This window comes from Theropithecus gelada, chromosome 18, assembly GCF_003255815.1.
Source record: "Theropithecus gelada isolate Dixy chromosome 18, Tgel_1.0, whole genome shotgun sequence".
NCBI classification, from domain to species: Eukaryota; Metazoa; Chordata; class Mammalia; order Primates; family Cercopithecidae; genus Theropithecus; species Theropithecus gelada.
The window spans coordinates 37,742,296-37,764,481 of record NC_037686.1 but is presented as its reverse complement, the minus strand read 5'-3'; the positions used below and the strand labels follow the sequence as shown (position 1 = coordinate 37,764,481).

The window sequence follows — 22,186 nt, the reverse complement described above, 5'->3', positions numbered from 1 at the left end:
GGCACCACATTTCTCATGTGTAGCACCCAAAAGCCAGAAAATGAAGGAACAACATCTAGAGACCACTGAGGGGAGAGACTGCAGGGCAGGAGCCCCACGCCTCCAAAATGTCACCATCTGCCAGGGTAAGAAACTCTGTCAACATGTAAAGAGTCAAAGAATATGTCACCATATTCTCTCATAGATTACTTGAAGAAAATACAAAGAGTTGTAAACAAGTAATAAATGAATTGGAACAGAGATAGCAAGACAGGGGAAGAAGAACAGATGAAAGAGTAATAAAAGGTAACATGTTCAATACAAATGGTAAACTCCAAATGGACGATAGAATGGCTGGGAATGTGTGATGTATGGGCTCAGTAAGAATTCTTGTGAAAAGAAGAGGCATATTGCAAGGGGAAAATAATTAACAATGATAAATGATCTTAGCACAATTTAGGAGTGGGAGATGGCTGGAGAAGTAAACACATTTTAGGGACTGGGGCGCTGGGGAGGGGAATAGTGAAATTATTTCAAAGGCCATAGTTTCTCGGGGTAGGGAAAGGTCATTGGAGAAATGGGGTATCTTGTCAGGGAAAATTATTTTTCATCTTGTTTTTATAAGAGAGAAATATGCTTTTGATTATGAGTGTTGGGAAAGGAGCAGTAACCACTAGCAGAATGTAAAACAACAGTGGACCAAATTAACAAAGGGAAGAAAGAAAGAGGGAGTACCATGATCAAACTTGTGAAACGAGAAAAATGAAATAACAAAAAAGCAAAGAAAAATGAATAGTAAAAAAATAAAGTGAAAGAAAAAAACTAGTATATTAGTTATTACATAAGATGTGAAGAGGTTAACTTATTAAATTATAGAAACATTGAGATTAGGTAAAAACATGAAACATTGCCATATGTTATTTTTAAGAAATAGTTAAAAGTAAACAAAGTTAAAAATTAAAAATGATAAAGGTTAAAACAAAGGGATAAGAAAATATCAGAAAGAAGGAAGGTACAACAACATTAATATTGGTTAAGTTGGAGTGATGGTTAAAAATGTTAACTAGAATAAAGAGGGTAACTTATAATAGGCAAAATTTATGAAGAATCAATGATTGTATAAATTAATAGGCATCAAACAATGTGGTAACTTATTATATGAGATAAATGCTTTAGAAACGCAAAATAAATTAATGAAACTGTACAATTATAGTTGATTTTTAACAAACTCTTTTCAGAATTAAGACCCCATATACAAAAAAATAAGAACATAGAGGAATTGAATAATACAATTAACAAATCAATTTAATATGTATTTCTTCAAAGTAAAATTTCATTTTATATGTCCAAAATCAGGTACTTGGCAACTAAGAAAAATTCACACAATTTTAAAATAAAGATTTTACAGGCCATATTTTCTGCTCATAATCCAATAAAACTAGATATACAAAGTTAAAAAATATCAAAAGATTCCTAAATGCTAGAAATTAAACCCATTATTAAATAATCCTCAAACAACCAAAGAGGAATAGAAATTAAAATTACAAACTGTTTAAAAAATGATAAATGTAGACTCCTTTATTCTAAAACCTATAGTATCCAGCTAAAGCCGTACTCAGGAGAAAATTAATAGCTGTAAATGACTTTGTTGTTAAGAGAGAAAGACCTAAAATGAAAGAATTCTATATCAATTTTAAAACATTAGAAAATAACATTTAAACCCTAAGGAAACAGGAAAAATAAATCAATAGAATACAAACCAAAACAAGTAGAAAGGACAAATAAATCCAAAATTGCTTCTTTGAAAAAGTCAATAAAATTAATGCACCCCTTGCAAACCTGATTAAAGAAAAGAGATAACAAAATTATGTAAGATTAGAAATGAGAAGGGGATAAAACCATGCATACAGGAGAGATTGAAATCATTCTATGAGAACATTGTAAGTAACTCTATGGCAACAAACCTCAAGATGAAGCAGAAAACTTGACTATGTCAATTATGGAAGAAATTGGAAAGATGATTTAAGATCTACCATTTTAAAGTGCAGCAGGACAAGACTGTCGTGGCTGATAGTAGAATTCATCAGTGTTGTATGAGAGGAGATAAAGATGGGAGAAAGTGTTGGGGAGGGCAGAAACTGGGAGAGGGGAAGTGGAAGATGGGTGCCATAGGGAAAGAGTTTGAGACACAGCCTCCTCTAAAGTCCCTTTCTCTCCAAACGGACACACCTTTAATGATTGCATATTTGTGTTCAACATAGACACTATCATTTGTATAGCCAAGAGCTTTTGCTTGTAGTTTGGGGTGATGGTAGAAAAACTGCCAGAATATGGGTCCCCAAACCCTTCTTCTCTCATCATGTCCATGCAACCTCATGTTGGTGCTGTGAATCTATAAGTTTAGAGATCTTTTACCTACCCATTCAGCAGGTGGCTGAGGTGAGGAAGCCCTGGGGAAGGTGGGACAAGATCACTCCAGGAGCTCTCCAGTCCCATGAGATGAAGTGAAGAGTTGGCAGGGGTTGGGGGAGATGGGGGGAGTTGGTGGGAAAAGAAAGCAATAATCTCATCCAAATCAGCTGAAATAATTTTTTATATCCAAATAGTTTTCCTCTCCTGGAGATCCAGTAAGCATGACTAAAAGACAGTTCCCAATCAGACCCAATGCTTTGGGTGGACAGTCTCAAAGGGCTTAATGAAGACAGGAGGGGATTTCTAGGGCAATGAATGGGGTCTCTGGTTGTGGTTATCTGTTGTTAAAATACTTTGGGAGTTTTGCCTCCATTTTGGGTAACTGAACCCCTTCTGGAAACGCAGCAGAGAACTGAAGCCCTTATCCTAATAATATAGAGGTTTTCCTGCATCATGGGATGGGACCACCTGATCTTCACACTCCCTTCCAACCTTGGGATTCTCTGAACCTCCCTGTCCTTCCTGCCTGGAAAACTCCAGCACTGAAGGGTCATCATTTTTTTTTCCTTGTCCAAGAATGGTGTGCTTTCTGGCAGATGAGAGAACGGGGCGAGAGGTTGGAGAAGAGTGAGCCTTAGAAATAGTTCCCAGACAATGTGGAACTATTGGTTTAAAACTGCACCCCTTAGTGCACATCACTGTGCACTAAGTTCTCCAGTAGCCCCAGAGCAGGGCCTCCTGATTCCAGTTATGCTACTCTCACTTTTCTGAGCGTCCTCCATTTCCTGAGGGTCTTCATGCCGTCACCCAGCATGTCAAACCCCTTTGCTATGTCTGTTGCAAGGGACTTGGTGGTGTCTGTCTGGGCCTGTGCACTGCCCACCAGTTTGTAAGCATTAATATGTTGACTGTCTCTATCAGGGATCTGCATAATACAACTTGGGGACCAAATCTAGCTTACTGCCTGTTTAATAAAGTTTTATTGACACATAGCCATAATCATTCATTTACGTGTTGTCTATGGCTGCTTTTATGCTATAATGACAGGGTTAAGACTTTGCCAAAGAGAATATATGGCCTCCCATCAGAAAATATTTACTATCCGGCTCTTTACAGAAAAAGTTTGCTGACCCCTGATCTATATATACATTTAAAGACCAAATGAAAGCTATTGACTATAGTTGGGAAACCAAATTATGAAATTCATAGATAATTGTTTGTCTTTCCGCAGTCAGGGCTACCTATTTGTCTTAAATATCATACACTTCATAAAGCTTCCTGTGCTCACAAGCAAATAGAAGAATGAAGTAGATTTCCCAAGCTTTTTACACATGGAACTTGGGTATTTTCCTTACCTGAAATCTCTGCTTAAAGATGCTGGTTTGATTTGTCCCAGCAATCCCATTACTGGGTATATACCCAAAGGATCATAAATCATTCTGTTGTAAAGACACATACACACATATGTTCATCGCAGCACTATATACGATAGCAAAGTCTTGGAATCAACCCAAATACCCATCAGTGATAAAGAAAATGTGGCACATATACACCACGGACTATTATGCAGCCATGAAAAAGAATGAGTTCATGTCCTTTGCAGGGACATGGATGAAGCTGGAAGCCATCATTCTAAGCAAACTAACACAGGAACAGAAAACCAAACACTGTACGTTCTCACTCATAAGTGGGAGTTGAACAATGAACACATGGACAAAGGGAGGGGAACATCACACACTGGGCCCTGTTGGGGGATGGGAGGCAAGGGGAAGGAGAGCACTAGGACAAATACCTAATGCATGTGGGGCTTAAAACCTAGATGACAGGTTGATAGGTGGAGTAAACCACCATGGCATATATATACCTATGTAACAAACCTGCATGTTCTGCATATGTATCCCAGAACTTAAAGTAAAATTTTAAAAAAATAAATTTTAAAAGAGATACTGGTTTGACCTAAACTAGGAAATGCTTATCATCCATAATAAAGTCATATATAGGATTCTAATTTATTAATTCCTCCCTGCTATGGAATATCACCTTGCCCCTTACAAAGACCACTGAATGGTCAAGACTCCTTTAGATAATTCCATGCCCCAGTTGTCCCTGTTTTGACTTTAAAATCCCATCAGTGTAAAATTCTCTCTCTGGTCATTAGCCTCTGGCTCAGCCACTAGAGAGCCTTCCCTTCCTAGCCTGTGTCCCCTGACTTACCCCCCTACTCTGTGTCTGCTTAGGACACTCAACAAGTTTAATTTTATAGCATCTATTATTTAGTTTAACATGCCAAGAAAATCACCTGTTAATTACCTTTCCAAAAGACTACTGTTTTTGTTTTAAGTCAACAACATTTAAAACACACTCCTTATTGCTAACTCCGGAAATCTTACTGTAATACCAACTTCCCTTAATGCCGCACAATAGGTAGTTATGGAGATTCAGGCAGAGAATGAAAATCAGCTTAGGGAAAGAAAGTTACAGGTGTGCTTGGTTCTACACAGGTGCAAGGAGAGGCAAAGAAAGTGAGTGCTGCAACTGATTGAACCAGAGCTGAGAACACAGGGAGCAGACATCAGGTCAGGCAAAGAGCATTTCTTCCCGGAACGTGGCTAGTCACCACTGGGGGCCTTCTCTTCTTCACCGCTTTTCACCGTCAGGTAGTAGATGCGGTTGGCCTCGGGGTAGGTGACTTTGCTGAGTGGGAGCCTGAAGATGGCCGGGTTGTTGGTCGTCAGGAGCAGGAAGATGATGGTGGCAAGGCAGAAGGCCCAGGTGCCTGGTGGCACGCCCACCTGGAAACAAAAGCATTGGGGGCTGAAGAAGTTTCCTAGTTTGCTGTGTTGGACTGGGGACCCTGGGGGAAAAGGATGTGATGGGCATTGAGGATGGAGATCCTCCCTCCAGCGAAGGCATTGATATTCCCAGATTTGCAATGTCATGGTATCTTGGTCAAAGAATTTGGGGCTGGATGCAGTGGCTCATGCCTGTAATCCCAGCACTTTGGATGGCCGAGGTGGGAGGATCACTTGAGCCCAGACTAGCCTTGGCAACAAAGTGAGACCCTGTCTCTACAAAAAAATACAAAAAACAGCTGGGCATGGTGATGCATGCCTGTAGTCTCAGCTACTCGGGAGGTGGAACTGGGAGGATGGCTTGAATCCTGAGAGGTTGGAGCTGCAGTGAGCCAAGTTTGCGCCACTGCACTCCAGCCTGGGCAACAGTGCGAGACTCTGTCTTGCGAAGAAAACAAAAACAAAACAGATAATTTGAGGCACAATCAGAATCTTTCAATGATGGAGCTGCAAATTGGTCCCCCACATCCAGTCACACAGTGCCATCTGTCCGTCCGTGTTTTCTGCTGCTAGTTACATTGCACTCTTTCTACACACACACACCTCCCTCCCCTAGAGGTACATGTATGCAATTGTCAATTCTTCTCTGGACAACCTTAGACAAACCTTGACAGAGATGTTGTGTGAGCACCAGCTACCATTATCCCCTCAATGTTCCTTTACCAGACCCCACAACCCCGTATGTCCAGAAGCTCTGGGAAGAGCACTTTGGGGTAGTGTTCAGGAGAATCCACACTTACCACTGACAAGATGTTGGAGATGGCTGCTTCCATGTATGCACAGAACAGGGCTGTGGAGGAACAAGGATCACCAGAGTGAGCTTCCCAGGGCCTTCCCCCTAAGCCACTGCCATTGCAGCCTAGGGAGCCCAGACCAAGAACAGAAGCCCCACCCTCTCTCCTGCAGCCTCAGATTCTGCACCATGCCCTGACATCTGGCATGCTTGCCTGGCATTATTTGTTATCTCTGTAGATAGGTGAGGCCTGTCTCCCACCAGACTGTTCATTCTTCAGGTAGAGATTAAAATTTATATTTCTTTTTGTCCCCTCCCTGCTTCTATAGTGGCCTTGCATAGAGTCAGGGGTCAATAAACATCATTTGCTTGTCTATGCTGATGGTAGTGAAGAGCTAGTACAGGCTGGATGATTGTCTGTTGTGGGGGAAGAGTGGTCAGACTATATGAGCTCCTGCCAAAATCCCTCCTATTCAAAACTCTGAGCAGCTGTGATGCTGCTTGATGTTCACCAGGTCTCACCAGGGCTGAACCTTACTGGACCCCTGAACCAGTCCCCAGGAGCCAGGCAGCTGGGTTCCCCCATGGGAGCTGAGTCCTGAGGACAGCCAGGAAAGCTTGTCCATGTAGCTGGTGCCTCTGGACAAACTCCTCCTGCCCTGCAGCTTTGCTCTTTCTCCTTCTCTACCCAGAACACCTCTTCCCTCTCTGTTTGTCAACTCAAATCCTACCAGAAGTGTTGTGATAAACCCTAGCCTCCCTCTGTAGGCTTCCGAGACGATTCCAGCCACTGAAATCTGCCACTTCTCTGAAGGCCAACGGCAGTTACAGTCTGAACCTCAAAATAGCAGGCACTTCTGACTTGACAAATATTTACTGGGCCCACTATCTCCATGCCCAGCCTCATGCTGGCTGCCGAGGGGGGCTACAAGGAATATGGAAGTCATTCTCAGTCTCCATGCATAAGTGAGAAAAAACAAAAGAGAAGCTGTTCCAGATGCTATTCTTCTGTTTCCTTGACTCTAGTTTTATTTATTAATGTCCTTTCCTGCTTCCAGAGAACAATGCCAGGAGAGGAGAGCTGGTGGGAAGCTGGGGCTGGGATTGACTCTCCCTTTTGCCATTAATAGCTATCTTCTAGGGCAAGTTAATTAGCCCCTCTGAGCCTCATTTCCTCATCTGTAAAATGGGCCAGGCAGGCTATGCCTGGTGGTATTCTTGGGGGGATTAAATGAGTTCATATATTTATATAACAGGGTATGGTGCTGGGATACAGGTATATGAGAAGGACTATGGCTGATTTCCCTTCTGGCAGCATATTCTGTATTTACTCTATGGAAATCGAGCTTGCATAATGTTGTTACGATTTTTAGTGCTCCTAGTACATCACCTCACTGGATCATTCCAACAACCTTTGTGGATGCTGCAGTCTTAGTAATTATTTGTGCAATTACTTCTCTTCTGCTAGGCTGTGGCTTCATGAGGATGTAGTCACCATGGTAACTTCTATGCCTAGACTAGGTCCTGGCAGTGGATGGTGCTGTATAAACAGTTGTTGAATGAGGAGTTATAGAGAGCAGGAATGCTGTCATTAGCACACAGGGAAATGTGTATGGGATTCCCTTGTAAACTTTACAACACTGTGTAAGTGTAACACTATTAGGTGGTTGTGATCCCATTTGACAGAAAGGAACCTGAAATCCCAGCTGTTAAGGGCAGCACTGGCATTAGGACGCCAGCCATTGGCCTTTCTGTCACTGCTGAACAGTATTGATTAGTGGTTCCCATGGGTTTCACAGAGACAAGAAGGGAAGGAGTAGCCAGAGTAACCTGGTTGTCAGCTTTTCTGAACACCTACCACAGATGAGGGCCAGCAGGTGAGTCTGCCAGGTGAGGGCATAGAACATGCCCCCGATGGCGATGCAGGAGAGGACGCAGTTGTAGCTCCAGAGGCCTGTGTAGATGGTCTTGAAGGGCGTGGCCACGGACAGGGCTGTGGGACAAGGTGTGGTGTTTCTGTCTGATTCTGGGCCACAGAACAAAGACCACCCTGGGGCTGGTGCCAGGTCTCAGGTCTCAGGGTGGCCTCCATACTGTTGTTCACCCCACATCTCCAAACCTGCCCATCAATAGAGCCTCTACAAATGGCATCTGGTCTTAGGAAACCTTCAATGAGAAGAGAACAGTGGTTTCCAAATCAGTTATCCAAGCCACAGGCTTTACTTGGAGGTCCGACTATTTCCTTCTAGGTGAGAAGAGGCAAGGAGGTGGGATTCTAGGCCCCTTCTTACTCCTTTGACTACAGCAACTACAGTCTTAGCAAGAAAGATTCCAAAAAGCTTTAGAAGATTTAAACAAATATTTTTAAAACGTTGTTTCAAATGGCCCAGAAAAATATTTCTTTACCCTTATGGATATATGTAGATAAAGGAATGATACAGCAGAAGGAGTAAGATGTGGGTATATCTGGGGAAAGAATTTACAGATGCCTCATATTTTTATTTTTACCATTTTTTGATGAGTTTAAAATTATTTCCAAATAAAAAAATACTTTTAAAAATTTTGCTTCCAAAAAATCTTTGAAAAATATTGGAAGAAGTCTAAAACAGGTTCCTACTCCCAATGCTACTACCCCAATCTCTGACTCTGCTGTCAGAAAGAGCAAATACCTATCTAAATGTGTGTACATACATATACACAGGTAACAATATTAAAGCTCATTTGTCAAATGGCAATCCAATGTTTGAGAACAATTTTCTTTGTATCTTACCAAAAATTTCAAAGTGCTGGGACATGTATTATATCACAGTTGGTCTTCGTTACTGCTCCCGCCCCGATCCCTGTGTCCCTCCAGCACCCTCAGCTCTAGGGGCTCAGTTTGCAGGCCAGCTTTGTTCTTACCCCTTTGCATCTCTCCATGTTGTTGTTTGTTTGTTTGTTTGCTTGTTTGTTTGTTTTCTTTTTTCTTTTTTTTTTTTTTTTTTTGAGACGGAGTCTCACTCTATTGCCCAGGCTGGAGTGAAGTGGTACGATCTTGGCTCATTGTAACCCCTGCCTCCTGGGTTCAAGCGATTCTCCTGCCTTAGCTTCCTGAGTAGCTGGGATTACAGGTGCCCACCACCATGCCCAGCTAATTTTTGTACTTTTAAACTTTAATTTAATTTTATTTTTTAGTAGAGATGGGTTTTCACCTTGAGCTCAGGTCATCTGTCTGCCTCGACCTCCCAAAGTGCTGGGATTATAGGCGTGAGCCACCATGCCTGGCTCCCTGAAAGTATTTAAAACTTCAGGGAAGAGAATGTCTGGAAGATTTGCTGTATGTAGGGGAGAAGTGACCTCAAGTGAATTATCCTGAGGACCTGAAGAAAGGGAGCTCTGTCCTACCTGCTAGCAGCCCCACGATTGAGCCAATGGCTGCATGCAAGCAGATGAGTGGCGAGGAGATGAACAGAGCCACCAGGAACACACCGCCTGTCCAGGGATTGTCACAGCCGTACACCTGACCGACCCCAACAGGGATGGCTTGTAAGAGCTGCAAAGTTAACAGAATACAGGTCACTGGAGCATGGACCAGTAATGTAAAACCAGACTCAGGACCAGATTTGATCCATTCCTTGGGGGAGTAATCGAGTGGAACAGGAGGATGACTGCACCTTCCAGTGTGTGAGAGAACACGGGAGGCATGAGCTGGAACAAACAGCTCCTCACTCCACCACCCAGCAGGCATCTGAGCATCCCTCATGCAAAGCCAGGGCCCCCAACACGGGCTGGGCATGGATGCTTCTGAGGAACATATGGCTTCTGCTTTGAGGGGACCAGAATGCACCTCCTCCCTAGAATGCCAATGGGAGTTTCAGGGCTCTTGGGGATTTCCTCTAGACCTTCTGAAATCCATACAAATATTCTAGGAATATTGGAAATATAATAGGCCATTTTGATATATGATTTGACTAAAAGTCACCCAGCCTGTTGGTAGCCAAGTGCAGACTAGAGGCTCTGAGCTTGACCCCTAGCTCAGGTCTGAAGTCTTTGTCACCCTTGCTGTCTCTTTGTCAAGCCACTGCTGACACATCCTCTTTGCTGGCCCCTGGCCATTCACAGCTACCCTGGGGGTTGTGAGCCCTTGGAAAGGAGGAGTAGGTGTGTCCCCTGCTCACAAAGACTGCATAGCATTGTGGAAAGGTAGTATGTGGAACGTCTGGAGAATGGCCTGAAGTCCAAACATCCCTGAGCCTGAGAGTAACTTGGTGGTGCTGGAATTCGGGAGGATTTATTTGGCAATGCTGTCAGATGGCTTTTCTTCGGCCAGGCTGAATTGTGGATATTTTTGGAGTCCTTTGAGGGCAGAAAAAGAAAGGAGGGAGAATGGCAGGGCAGGCAGAGCAATGGCCTGGGAGTAGAGGGCTCCAGCTTCCATCAGGGCTCTGCACAGTTCATTGTGTGGCTGTGAGCGTGTCACATCCTCATCTATAGCATGAGGAGGCTGGCTTGGCAGATGATCTTCCAGCTTTAAGACTCTGTAGTTCTTTTCATAATTGCCAGGTCACATGACCTCTGTGAGGACAGGGCCCTTTATGCCCAGGTACATCATAGGTGCTTAACAAATAGGAATTGATTAGGTCAGTGGTTCCCAAACTTTGCTGTACAGTAGAATCCTCTGGGAATCTTTAAACAAACACTGATGGCCAGCTCTTCCCTAGACATTCTGATTTAATTGATATGGGGCATGGTGGGGCTTAGGTGAGTCTGGCATGCACTGGAGATGAGTTATGGATGATCCACTATCGATGTTGCTATAGACGCTGGGAATCATTTAGTTTCTCCCTTTGGACCAGATTTTGTACTTTTTTGACAATTTGATTTAATTCTGGAATAAGTATGATTTCTTCAGGGAGTAGTATTTGAAGAGCCTAGAGGGCTCTTAAGCTTTGCCCACTCTTGTATCTGAATGAATGGCCTTTTAATAACCAAATGCTATTTGGACCAGAGTCTATAATCTTGTGAAAGGAATGGCAAGGGTGGGGTGCTCAATCATATTTATAGAAACCCAGAAAACACTTTGTACCAGACCAGGGAACTCAGCTTAAATGTTGGGAACAGGCTGGAAGTCTACTTAATAAATACCCCATGATTGCCAAGATCTGAGGAATGCGGGATGCTGAGGGGAGTTCACATCCACCTTTCTTTCTGGGAATGCAGATTTTAAACTCAAGGGCTCAAGAATGAGAGGAATGAAGGAATTGAGGGGTCTTGCAATGGAGCCTGGGTTTAGAATGAAGCTTCCTCCATTGGGATCCACATTTCAGCCTGGTGAGCTGTTCCCCAGGTGGCCTTCCCTCCCAGCACGCTGCTCCCAGGCCGCAGCTGACACCCTGGGTGAAGGGCAGTCAGGTGTGCCATGGAAATTTACTGAGCACCAGGCCTTCTCCACACTCCTCATAATTCTTATGTAGCAACAACAAGCTGATTAAACAAATAGGAAGGCCTTTCTCTGTTGTTTCAAAGAGAAAGAGGGAAGTGGCATTGATTCTTCAAAACTCAGATCCAGAAGGTGGAAAGAGAAGGAAGGTGGTTGTCAGAGTGGTGGGCTGGTGGGGTGTTAAGGGGGTGGGTATGGGTCTCAGGATGCCTGGTTTTGGTTCCTACCACTTTCTAATTGCTTATTTTGAAGGTGAACAAGAGGCATCTTTTCTCTGTGACCCATACCACACTGATCCCCTCGGTGTTGGGTTGTCCGGCTAGCAGTGTGGAGTCGGGGCTCGGAGAGACTTTCTTCCTGCTGGTGCCACATGTGCCTTTGGCCATTACTTGGGCAATACCTCATGCATAGGGATCAGGGACAGCCTGTGGCCTGATTGTCAGACGGCCTGTCACTGATGCTCCTGGCAGAATTTTGAGTGTCATGCCTGCTCCTGCTCTGCCTGTTTTCCACCTGAGAAGGTGGGCTTTCCCTTAAATGCAGAGCTCTGTCTTTTCCATGTTCTTGGGTTTATGCCCTAACACTGCCACTCGTGCCCCAGCCCCAGCCTCAGACACAACTTGAAAAGGTTTTGCATTGTTTGCCGCAGTGTTAACAACCACGGCTGGGGAAGCATTTCCTTTTCTGCTGGGTTTAGGTTTAGAGTGTGGCTGTCCCTGGAGGACCCTGGAGTGGTAGCTCCAGAGCTGAGCACAGCAGCAGGCTACACTGAGGTTGCAGCACACCTAGACGGGCAGGACTCAAGGATCGTATCACACAAACAATATTTGAGGACTTAGGTTATGATAGCAAATATTCAAAAGACTGTTGCAGAAACAATAGCCTGAATTGCTCTAGAAAGCAGACTGGAACCAATGGGTGAAAGATAAAGGGAGATGGATTTCTGATGAAGGTAAAGAATACTGCAACATGACAGGGTGGATTGCACCAATAAGTAGGGGATTTTGCCTCACTGGGATTGTTCAAGCTGCATGTATATGTCCTGCCTTGGACTAGGCGGGTGATGGTTCAAAGCTTAGGCTTTGTGTCAGGCTGCTTGGGGTTTAAGAACAGGCACTATCTGCAGTTGGACTTTGGCCAACTAACCCTCTCTGTGTCTTAGTTTTCTCACCTATAAAATAGTGATAATGATGGTACCTACAGTATTAGGTTATATTATGAGGGCTAAATGAGTTAATATGTCAAGGGCTTGGAACAGTATCTGATACATAGTAAGCTTGCTAAGTATTAGCTATTAGCTATCTCTGTTCATTAACAAGGCCAAAGTTTTACAATTCTATATATTTAATCTTATGTTAGATCTTTACTACATTCCTATATCTTCAATGTCTAGAGATCAGCAGATTAATGAATATGTACATTTACCACAAAAGGACAGAAAGCAGGGTTTCTCCCCTTTGGCCCTATTGACACTTTGTTCTGTATTACTCTCTGCAGGGGCAGGGGGAAGCTGTCTTGTGCATCGTAGGATGTTTGGCAGCGTCCCTGGCCTTGACTCATTAGATGTCAGTGGCACCTCTCTAGTCTTGACAATAAAAATGTCTCCAGACATTGCCTAATGTCTCCAAGGGGCAAAATTATCCCTGCCTGAGAACCACTAAGAGAGAGAGTATATAAAAATTAACCCTCTGCCTTCTATGCTAATTCCTTTAAAATCCTAATTTTAAATGTTTATTTTAGTATCTTGCCCCTTTATCTGACTATACATTTTATCTAATATCTTTTACTCAACCACCACGATTCTGTACTGTCAACGCTTATCTGTTCACTTGTGTGTTGGAGTTTCCCTGTATAGAATGCAGGCTTCACAAGAGCAGGATGTCATCTTTGTGTGTTCTCAGTATCTGAAAAAGTATCCAGGCCGCGTTACTTGTTCAATAAGTACTTGTTGAAAGGATCTATGGACATGGCAGCAACCTTTTCTGATACCCTGCTGAGGTCCATCATCTGGCAGAGATGTTTCTAGAGAAGCTGAGAGCATGGGTAATCCACAAATTGGTTGGCAAGAAGGCCTGCAGTGGAATATGGGGGTCTCAACTCATCACCACTGGGTAACTTACCAGGGGCATTTCCATCTCTGTCCAGGTGATATTGGGCACTGAAGACACAGGCTCTACCAGTGTTGTGGGGAAGAAGAGGTTGTAGTGGCCTGTGGCTGCAAGGTACAAGGTGACTGCAATGTTGAAGGGCAGCGTGAAGACTGGGAGGTCCCACTTGCTGAAGATGGAATTCAAGGCACTAGAAAGAACTGGGCTGCAGATGGAAGAGACAAAGGGTTAATCCCTGTGACATCCTGAGGTCTACATTGTCTCAGCAGCTCTGGCCACTGTATCATCCACTGACTCCTCTCCTAGGCACAGCGTTTCTGGCCCCCTTGAGACTCCAGTGTTCCACTGATCTGGGATAGGGAATAAGGTATTCAATTTCTGCTCTTACCTTTTTTTCTTTTCTTTTCTTTTTTTTGGCCAATTTATTGTCATCTGCTTCATAAGCTTACACCACTGAGAAACACATTTTAAAAATATCGTAACTTATTTTGAGTAAAACACTTTATAAAATAATGGAAATATTTCCTTGTTTTTTAAACCGAGAAAACTAAACAAAATGTGACCCTTACAAAATGTAACGTGTTGCCTTTGAATAGTACAATGACTATTGTTCAGGGCTGTGATAACATTTTAGAAGACTGACCTTCTAGGAGGAGGCTGCAATGGCATATGGGCAATTTGCAGGTCTAATTTCAGCAAAAATACTTGGAGCTACTCTGGAAACTGCCAGGGGAAAAATAGGACCTTCAGTTGTTTTACCCTCTGTCTTCTTCACCTTTTCCTTGGAAAGAGAATGGATGTTGGAGACAGACAAAGCTTAGTGCAAATCCTAACTCACTCCTATGCGTACATGCTGAAGGAACATTGTTAGGTAATTAATCTCCCTTAGCTTCAGTTTCCTCTGGAAGGCACCAGCCACCCTAGACACCGAATACCCCACATCACCCACACTCAGTGACCTGCTGGGCAAAACCTGAAGTTGCATGATTTGTTTAAATGGTCTGCTTTTAATGAATGACCATGAATTTCAAAAAGGCATTTAAGACTTCCTGAAAACCCTCCTACACATCCCTCGCCAATTAACTCTCCAACTTACTGAGACAAGTATTTCACTTTTTCACCTTTCTCCTCAAATCTTTACTGTCTGCTTCCCTTTAGCCTCAGCCAACCACCTGGCTTTACTTCATTAAGAAAATAGAAGTGACAAGATGAGAAAGGCTTGTTTTCCCAGCCATAAAATCCACACCTTGTCTGCTTTCTTCCCACATACTCTGCCTCTCTGCCTTTTTCACATAATTGAAGCGTCCCTGCTCCTTCATCAGGACAATTCTTTTCCCTTTTCTTTGGATCTAATCTGCCTCAGGGACTTCATTCCTGTAATTTTCTCCTTTCTCTCTTACAGCTTTAATCCCTTTTCTCATCAGGATATAACATGCTCTAGTGTCTTCTACCTTTAAACATCTTCCTCCTTTAACCTGATGGCCACTCCAGCTGTGGCTCCATTTCTCTGCTCCCTTCAGGGCAATATCCTTCGAAATGGTTGGCTTTCTGTGCTGTCCCCAATCTTTTCCTCCTAGTCTTTCCCAAACCCACTTCAATCAGGTGTGTGCCCTCATTACACCATGGAAATGGCTCTTGTCCATTTCACCAATGGCATCTATCTTGCCAAGTCCATGGTCATTCCCCATTGCTTTGATTTGACAGTTGGACCTGCCCACCATATTGAAATACTTTCTGTCTGGGCTACCGTGACACTGGATTTTCTTAGTTTTCTTCTTGCCTGCTCCTTCTTAGTCTTTTTTGATGGTTTTTCCCCTTTCTTGCCAGACTTCTAAATGATGGAAAAGCATATGATTCTGTCTTGAATCTTTTCTCTCTCTCTCTCAAAAAAATCTTCTCTGTTGGGTGATTGCCTTTAGTACCATAGATGAAAGCTTCTGTGTGCTTCCGCCTCCCGAATCTTGATCATATCACTGTGTTTCAGATTTGTATATCCAATTACCTTTACAACATCTCTACTTGGAAGTCTACAGTATAATGTGTCCAAACAGAATTCTTAATTTGTATCCTGTCTCCTGCCACCAACTGTCAGGCCTCTGAACCCAAGCTCAGCCATCATATCCCCAGTGACCTGCACGTATACATCCAGATGGCCTGAAGCAACTGAAGATCCACAGAAGTGAAAATAGCCTTAACTGATGACATTCCACCATTGTGATTTTTTCTGCCCCACCCTAACTGATCAAAGTTCTTTATAATCTCCCCCACCCTTAAGAAGTTTCTTTGTAATTCTCCCCAGTCTTGAGAATGTACTTTGTGAGATCCACTGCCTATCCCAAAACCTGTAAGAACTAATGATAATCCCACCACCCTTTGCTGACTCCTTTTCTGGACTCAGCCTACCTGCACCCAGGTAAAATAAACAGCCATGTTGCTCACACAAAGCCTGTTTGGTGATCTTTTCACACGGACGCGTGAAACAACAACCAGTTCTTCTCTTGGTCTTTTGTATTAACCCAGGTACTCGGGCACATTATAGGAGTGTATTCGATTTTCTTTTCTTTTCCTTTCCTTGGTATTCCACAACGTCCCAACAAGTTGTGTTGCCTCTGTTGTCCTTAAAATATACCCCAGACCCACTCACTTCTTACCATGTTCATGGATATTACTCTAATCTAAACACTGTCATCTCTGTGGGGTTTTGTAGCAGATAATTGTGGATTATTGTAGCAGATGCTTCCAGTATCTAGTCTTACTCCAGTTAAAATCCGTTTCCATCCTGCAAGCAGAGTGATTTGTTTAGATTTAAACCATATCCCATTACACCTCTGCCTAAAACTCTCCAACTGCTTTCTATCACAGCTGATAAGCTGATATAGAAATCAGTCTTACTGGGTCTTCAGGGTGTACCTGGTCTGACTCTCATCGAGTCTCTGCCCTCCCCTCCTGCCACTCCTCCATCCTTCACTGGGCTTCTGCCACACCAGTCTTGTCTGTCTTCCTAGAATACATCATCACACTTCCCCATTTGGGGGCTGCTTTTGCCTGCAACATCCTTCACCCACGTCTTCAGATGACAGATGCCTTCTTATCATTTAGGCGACAGCTCAAATGTCCCCTCTGCAAAGTTGTCTTCTCTGATCACACATGTCTGGAATCATTTGCTGTCCCATTTAGCCTCTCTTGCTTTCCTCAAAGCACTTATCACATCTTGAAATGATCCCTTTTATTAACTAGTTTATAAGTTTATTTCTGTCTTAGCCGAGAAGAATGTGAGCTCCAAGGGAATAGAGACTTTTCCTTGTTTACAAATATTCCCAGCATCTGGGATCGACCTTTCACTCAACAAATAGTTTCAGGCACTCAACAGATATTTGTTTACTGAACGAACCTGGAAAATGGCACTACTAATACCTGCCCTATGACTTGAATTTCAGGGGCCCCATAAATGGATTGATGAATGCACTGGAGTAGTAGCACAGAGCCCAGGGTGGGGTGCTCAGTGTTTTTTGTCCTTTAAATTGGGAAGGGGGATAGGGGGCACTGAAGTCTAATTGCCAGCCAGTGCAATGTGGCTGAGGAGCTGTGCTGAGGGGCTTAATCTATGTAGTTTTAAACCAAATGTATGCAAATGAAGGCAAGTTCTCCTTTTCACAGGCGGGAATGTGGGGGGCATTAAGAAAATCCCCATAGAAATGACTGTCTTGGATTTTGTCCCAATGGATTGAGAAAGAAACCCTAAGAAGAAAACTAAATTGCCCAGAATGCTTAATGTAGTAATTTATTTGCAAGCACTACTAAAAAGCAATAAAACAGTACTTAAGCTAAATTAAACTAACTGGTTTTAGTAACTGCAGACTTTGAAACCAAAGAAAGGCATTTACTTCTTAGAGATGTTAAAAATAAATCATTCTGTCTGATTTATTGCTGAGAATAGGAATAAATCACCCTGTTTGAGGGAAGTTGAGAACAGGGTGGTATACACATGTGAAGTCAGGGTCTGGGGGACAAAGGTTCACCATGACAGCGAGCACACAGCAGAGACCCTGAGATGCTCGACAGACCTGCTGTAAATTCATGTGAACTAAGGATCACATGTGTGAATGGCCCAGCAACCCCTCACTCGGTGAATATTTGTTCCTAACCCCCCTTTCATCCTGACCTTCTTATTTCATCTACAATATGAGGTGATTGCCCAGCAAGATCTCAACCGATACTTCCAGTTCAAAGATTCTATGCTTTACATATAAATATTCTGTTCCAAGAAAGCTCTCTGCTTCTATCACAAGCAGGTTTTCAGCTTTTAGGTCTTGGTTAGGCCACATAATAGACAATTCCCATGCAACCTGCGGTTTAATAGTGCATATTGGATTTGGAATACCAGCATCAAAAACTTCCAAAAAGTACAACCTGCTGCAAGTGACTTAATCTCTGCATGCCTTGGTCTTCCCTTCTGTAAACTGTGGGCAAATGTAGCCGTGCTTAGCACTGCATAAGCCCTGCTTAGCACTATGTCAAGCAAGCAGGAATAACTTAGGAAATGCTGACCTTTATTACTAAGAATGTCATTCAGGAAGATTACCATTGCAATAAAACACAAGTTGTCTTGTTGATTTAAAGAATTCTCCTGGCCAGGTGCGGTGGCTCATGCCTGTAATCCCACCATTTTGGGAGGCTGAGGCAGGCGGATCACGAGGTCAGGAGATCGAGACCATCTTGGCTAACACGGTGAAACCCTGTCTTTATTAAAAATACAAAAAATTAGCCGGGCATGGTGGCGGGTGCCTGTAGTCCCAGCTACTTGGGAGGCTGAGGCAGGAGAAGGGTGTGAACCCAGGAGATGGAGCTTGCAGTGAGCCGAGATTGTACCACAGCACTCCAGCCTGGGTGACACAGCGAGACTCTGTGTCAAACAAACAAAATAATCCTCCTTATTCCATATCTCCAAATGACCCCCTTGTGTTACAAGAGAACTCATGGGCTTTCACAGTGTCAGACAAGCTAGCCTGGCTGTGAAGGGGCTGGGCCCCACATGTGTATGTCCTGTCTCTGGCCAGTGTAAGACACACAAATGTCTTGGGGCCCCATGGAGCTGTGAGCAGAAAAAATGAGGTGCCTCACCAGGCCATGGCTGTGAAGGTCACAGGAAACAGAAGCCACCAGTAGTAGTCTAACTTCTCTGAGAACACGGAAATCAGCAGTCCCACCAGCATCCCATTGTACCCATGGAGTCCTGAGGCAATGGCAGACCTGGTGGGGAAACAGAGTAACTTTGCATTTGAAGTTGGTGGTGTTAGTGGGCCCCTCCCTCCTGGTGCTTTGAGGATATGCTTCATTTAGATGATTCCTTTAATAATAATGCTTAGAAAAAAGTGAGTTCGCTCAGTGAATATTGGGCAGTCACATAGCTGCCAGCACCTTTCCTGATAAAACACACACCTGCACGCCCTCCTTGTCTTGCTGATCAACAATTAAAATTATGCACTTTTTCTGTGGCGAAGCTCTTCTTTGCTTATCAGGGGAGACTTAGACTGCTAAGTATAGGGGGAAATATAATAGAAACCTGAGGTGTGACACAAGGAAGTTGTGTGTGGGAGTTGGGGAGAGAAAGGGAGAGAGAAGAGAGGGAAGGAGAAAGAGTGTTATGATTACATTGTGTAAAATTCTCTGTAGTTGGCCAGGCACAGTGGCTCATGCCTGTAATCCCTGCGCTTTGGGAGTCCAAGGCGGGAGGATGACTCGAGCCCAGGAGTTCAACCAGCCTGGGCAACATGGTGAAACCCCATGTCTGCTAAAATACAAAAAGTAGCCAGGTGTGGTAGTGCATGCCTGTAGTCCCAGCTACTTGGGAGGCTAAGGTGGGAGGATCACTTGAGCCCAGGAGGTTGAGGCTGCAGTGAGCCAAGATCTCACCATTGCACTCCAGTCCAGCCTGGGTGACAAAGGAAGACACTGTCTCAAAAAAAAAAAAAAAAAAAAAAAAAAAAAAAATTATCTGTAGCTGGAATCTGGGTACTTTCTCTCTCTGCATGTCTGCACCAGAGTGAATAAGCTGGTTTAGCTCCGGGTTCCCAGGTGCTCCTTGGTGAGGAATGGCCCAGAAGTGTGGTATAGTATCCACGCATGAGTCTGGCACCTCCTTCTTTTTCAGAGGAGAAGCTGGGGTGTGCACCTACAATTCTCCTCCTGATCCTAATAAACACTGTCCTTGACCTTTCTAATTGCTCTGCCGGGTGAGGGGCATGGGTTATGGGTGAGAGAGGGGTGTGGGCAGCTTGCACTGCAAGATCCCTGCCAAGGAATGACCTGTGTGTGCTTGTGGTCAGTCCCTCTGCACTCACTTTAGTTCTATGAGGGCTGAAGTGTGTCTGTGTGTCTGTTGCTGTGGCCCAGTAACCAAGCAATGTCAAGGAGGCTGTGCATGGAGGCTGCTCAGCCAGTATTTGTTGACTGAACATGTGTGCATGCTAAACCTTACCATGTGTTGGCTGTTCTTGCATGGCAGAAGCTTCTGGAAGCTTAGGGCTCCCTGAGATGCAGGAAGGGAATTCTGGCTAGAGGAGGGCTCCAACCCAGCAGGGGCTGTGACTTAGGTCTGGAAGGGGGAGGACCTTTCACCTCTGTAGTGACCAGGAGGTCTGTAACCTAGATAAGAGGAGAGCAGGAGGATGGGAAAGGGGCAGGAGAGCGCATATCTAGACAGCTTCCTGCAAGAAAGCTGTAGCACAAGGCACATGTGTGGACACTTGTACTAGACACAGGACAAGCTGTGTCATCAGCTGCTCTTGAGGCCAGGAAGATACGGGGCAGCTGGAGACAGGCAGCAGGTGGGATGGAGGGAGGTGGCAGAGAAGACCACTGGGGAGCACTTCAAGAGCAGAAATCCACGTTTTGGGAGAATCACATTTTTAGTGTGTTTGCATTTTCTCTACAGTTTCCCTTTTGTGTTTGGTGATATAATTTAGTGCTTTTTTTTGTTTTAATACCAATAGCTGCCCCACTCTGTGGAGAGTGTCCCTCCAGAATTCTTGTTTTTACTAAAACATTGGTGGCTTCTGGATTTCCCTCCCTGACTATAAAATATACAAAATTAGGTTCAACACCAATGCCAAAAAGGTCTCCATTCAGACCACATTCCATCAGGGAACTGCAGCGTTGGTGTTGTTGACCTTCAGTTACCATCTGTAAAGTACAGTCTTAGGCTAGTGGGGAACTGGGGGTGGGGACAGCGGGGGTGATTAAAGGGTAGCAGGGGTGGCAGAGGTCATGCTTAGAATATGCAACTGTGTCAGTGGTTCATTGTGGACAGCAGTGAGCTCGTGGCTCCTTAGAAGACATGTGTATTGATGTTGTGTCCAGTGGCTACAGCTTTGAGCCTATGGCGTAGAACAAAGCACCAACCTGTCAGCAACAAAGCCTAGATCTTTTCTAGGCACTGTGGGTGTATATGGCATATTGGAAACCAACTTCTTCTCCTGAACATGCTTAGAATATAGCCAGAGAAAGAAGAATAAAAAAACTTACAGAACAATTCAGTCTAGTGCTGGGATGTGTTCTGTGGTTGTTCAGAGAGAAAGAAAGGTTCAGAGAGCACAGAGGGAATCAGGAGTGGCTCCCTGTGGGAGGAAGGATTCCAGGGAATGGTAGAATTAGATAGACAGGTACAGCTGGTGTCAGGGATCACAGAAGCAAAAGTACTTAACTAGGGACAAGTGTGATGTTGATTGAGCACTAGGTAGCATAAGACCCATCAAATGACACTTGGGGAGCCAAGCCGAGGGGCTGGGTTTTTATCTGATGCAATTTGTCTTAAATTCTTAATCAGGATGTTTGTGAGGATTAGGCATGCCTGGTGTGCGTCCCCCCTTGTAAAACTGAAGTCTGTGAAGCGACTCTCTGAATGGCTTGGCAAGTTTACCAGTAGATTAACGGTGGGGAGGATAATCAAAGAATCAGAGTGTCAGTGCAGGGAGGGTCTTGGGCTCGTCTCAGCTGGACAGTAGATTATACAGATAGGATAATGGGGCTGGAGGGGGAAGTGCTTGCCTGAGACACACAGCTAAGAAGGCAGTGGGCTGCACAGAGTTCACGCCAGGTAAATTTCAGCACACAGTGATGAAGCAGTGAGGCATGGGCTGATCTGCCAGGGTCCCAGTTCTATGCCAGCTGCCCATGGTTGACAGGTACTTGGGAACAAGGAATAGGAGGCCCACTAACCAAAGCAGACACAAGATCCTGGCTGGAGCCCATTTTTAATCTCACCCACCAGATGTGCACTCAGAAGAATTCAGCCTCTCATCCATCTGACCTCGAATGGCTTCCTAGCATGCTAGAATCGGAGTGGTCCTCCAAGGCCACCCTAGAGGTGCATGAGCAACTTCTCCCCAGGGCCAGGCGGACTCACGGGTTTGTCTCAGTGGAATGAGGAATGTCAGCTGGGCCTGAGGTTGGTTACAACACATCCAGCTCTGATTACTTTGGGTTTACCAATGGGCCTCTGGCCATGTTGTCCTCACAGGTACCATGATGGGGACAGCATGACCTTGAGCCCAGAAGATGCAGGTCATGCCTCCAAGCCTAAGTCCTGCCACCCATTGGCTGTGGCACCTTTGGTAGGTATCTCTCCGCTTCCAGTCTCCTTTCCCCCACGTGCAAGATGTGGACTCTGTTGCCTTCACTGTGC

General features: G+C 44.3%; 1 protein-coding gene across 1 annotated transcript in view; it reads right to left on the bottom strand.

The window, feature by feature from the left end:
* Nucleotides 1-22,186, bottom strand: part of SLC14A2 (solute carrier family 14 member 2) — a 78,454-nt gene that overhangs the window by 31,324 nt on the left and 24,944 nt on the right. The window contains exons 7-12 of the mRNA XM_025365218.1: nucleotides 18,625-18,753; nucleotides 13,516-13,708; nucleotides 9,361-9,508; nucleotides 7,835-7,969; nucleotides 5,984-6,033; nucleotides 5,009-5,183 (exon numbers count right to left, since the gene is read on the bottom strand). Coding sequence (XP_025221003.1) covers nucleotides 5,009-5,183; nucleotides 5,984-6,033; nucleotides 7,835-7,969; nucleotides 9,361-9,508; nucleotides 13,516-13,708; nucleotides 18,625-18,753 — 830 coding nt within the window. The remainder of the gene's footprint in view (nucleotides 1-5,008; nucleotides 5,184-5,983; nucleotides 6,034-7,834; nucleotides 7,970-9,360; nucleotides 9,509-13,515; nucleotides 13,709-18,624; nucleotides 18,754-22,186) is intronic.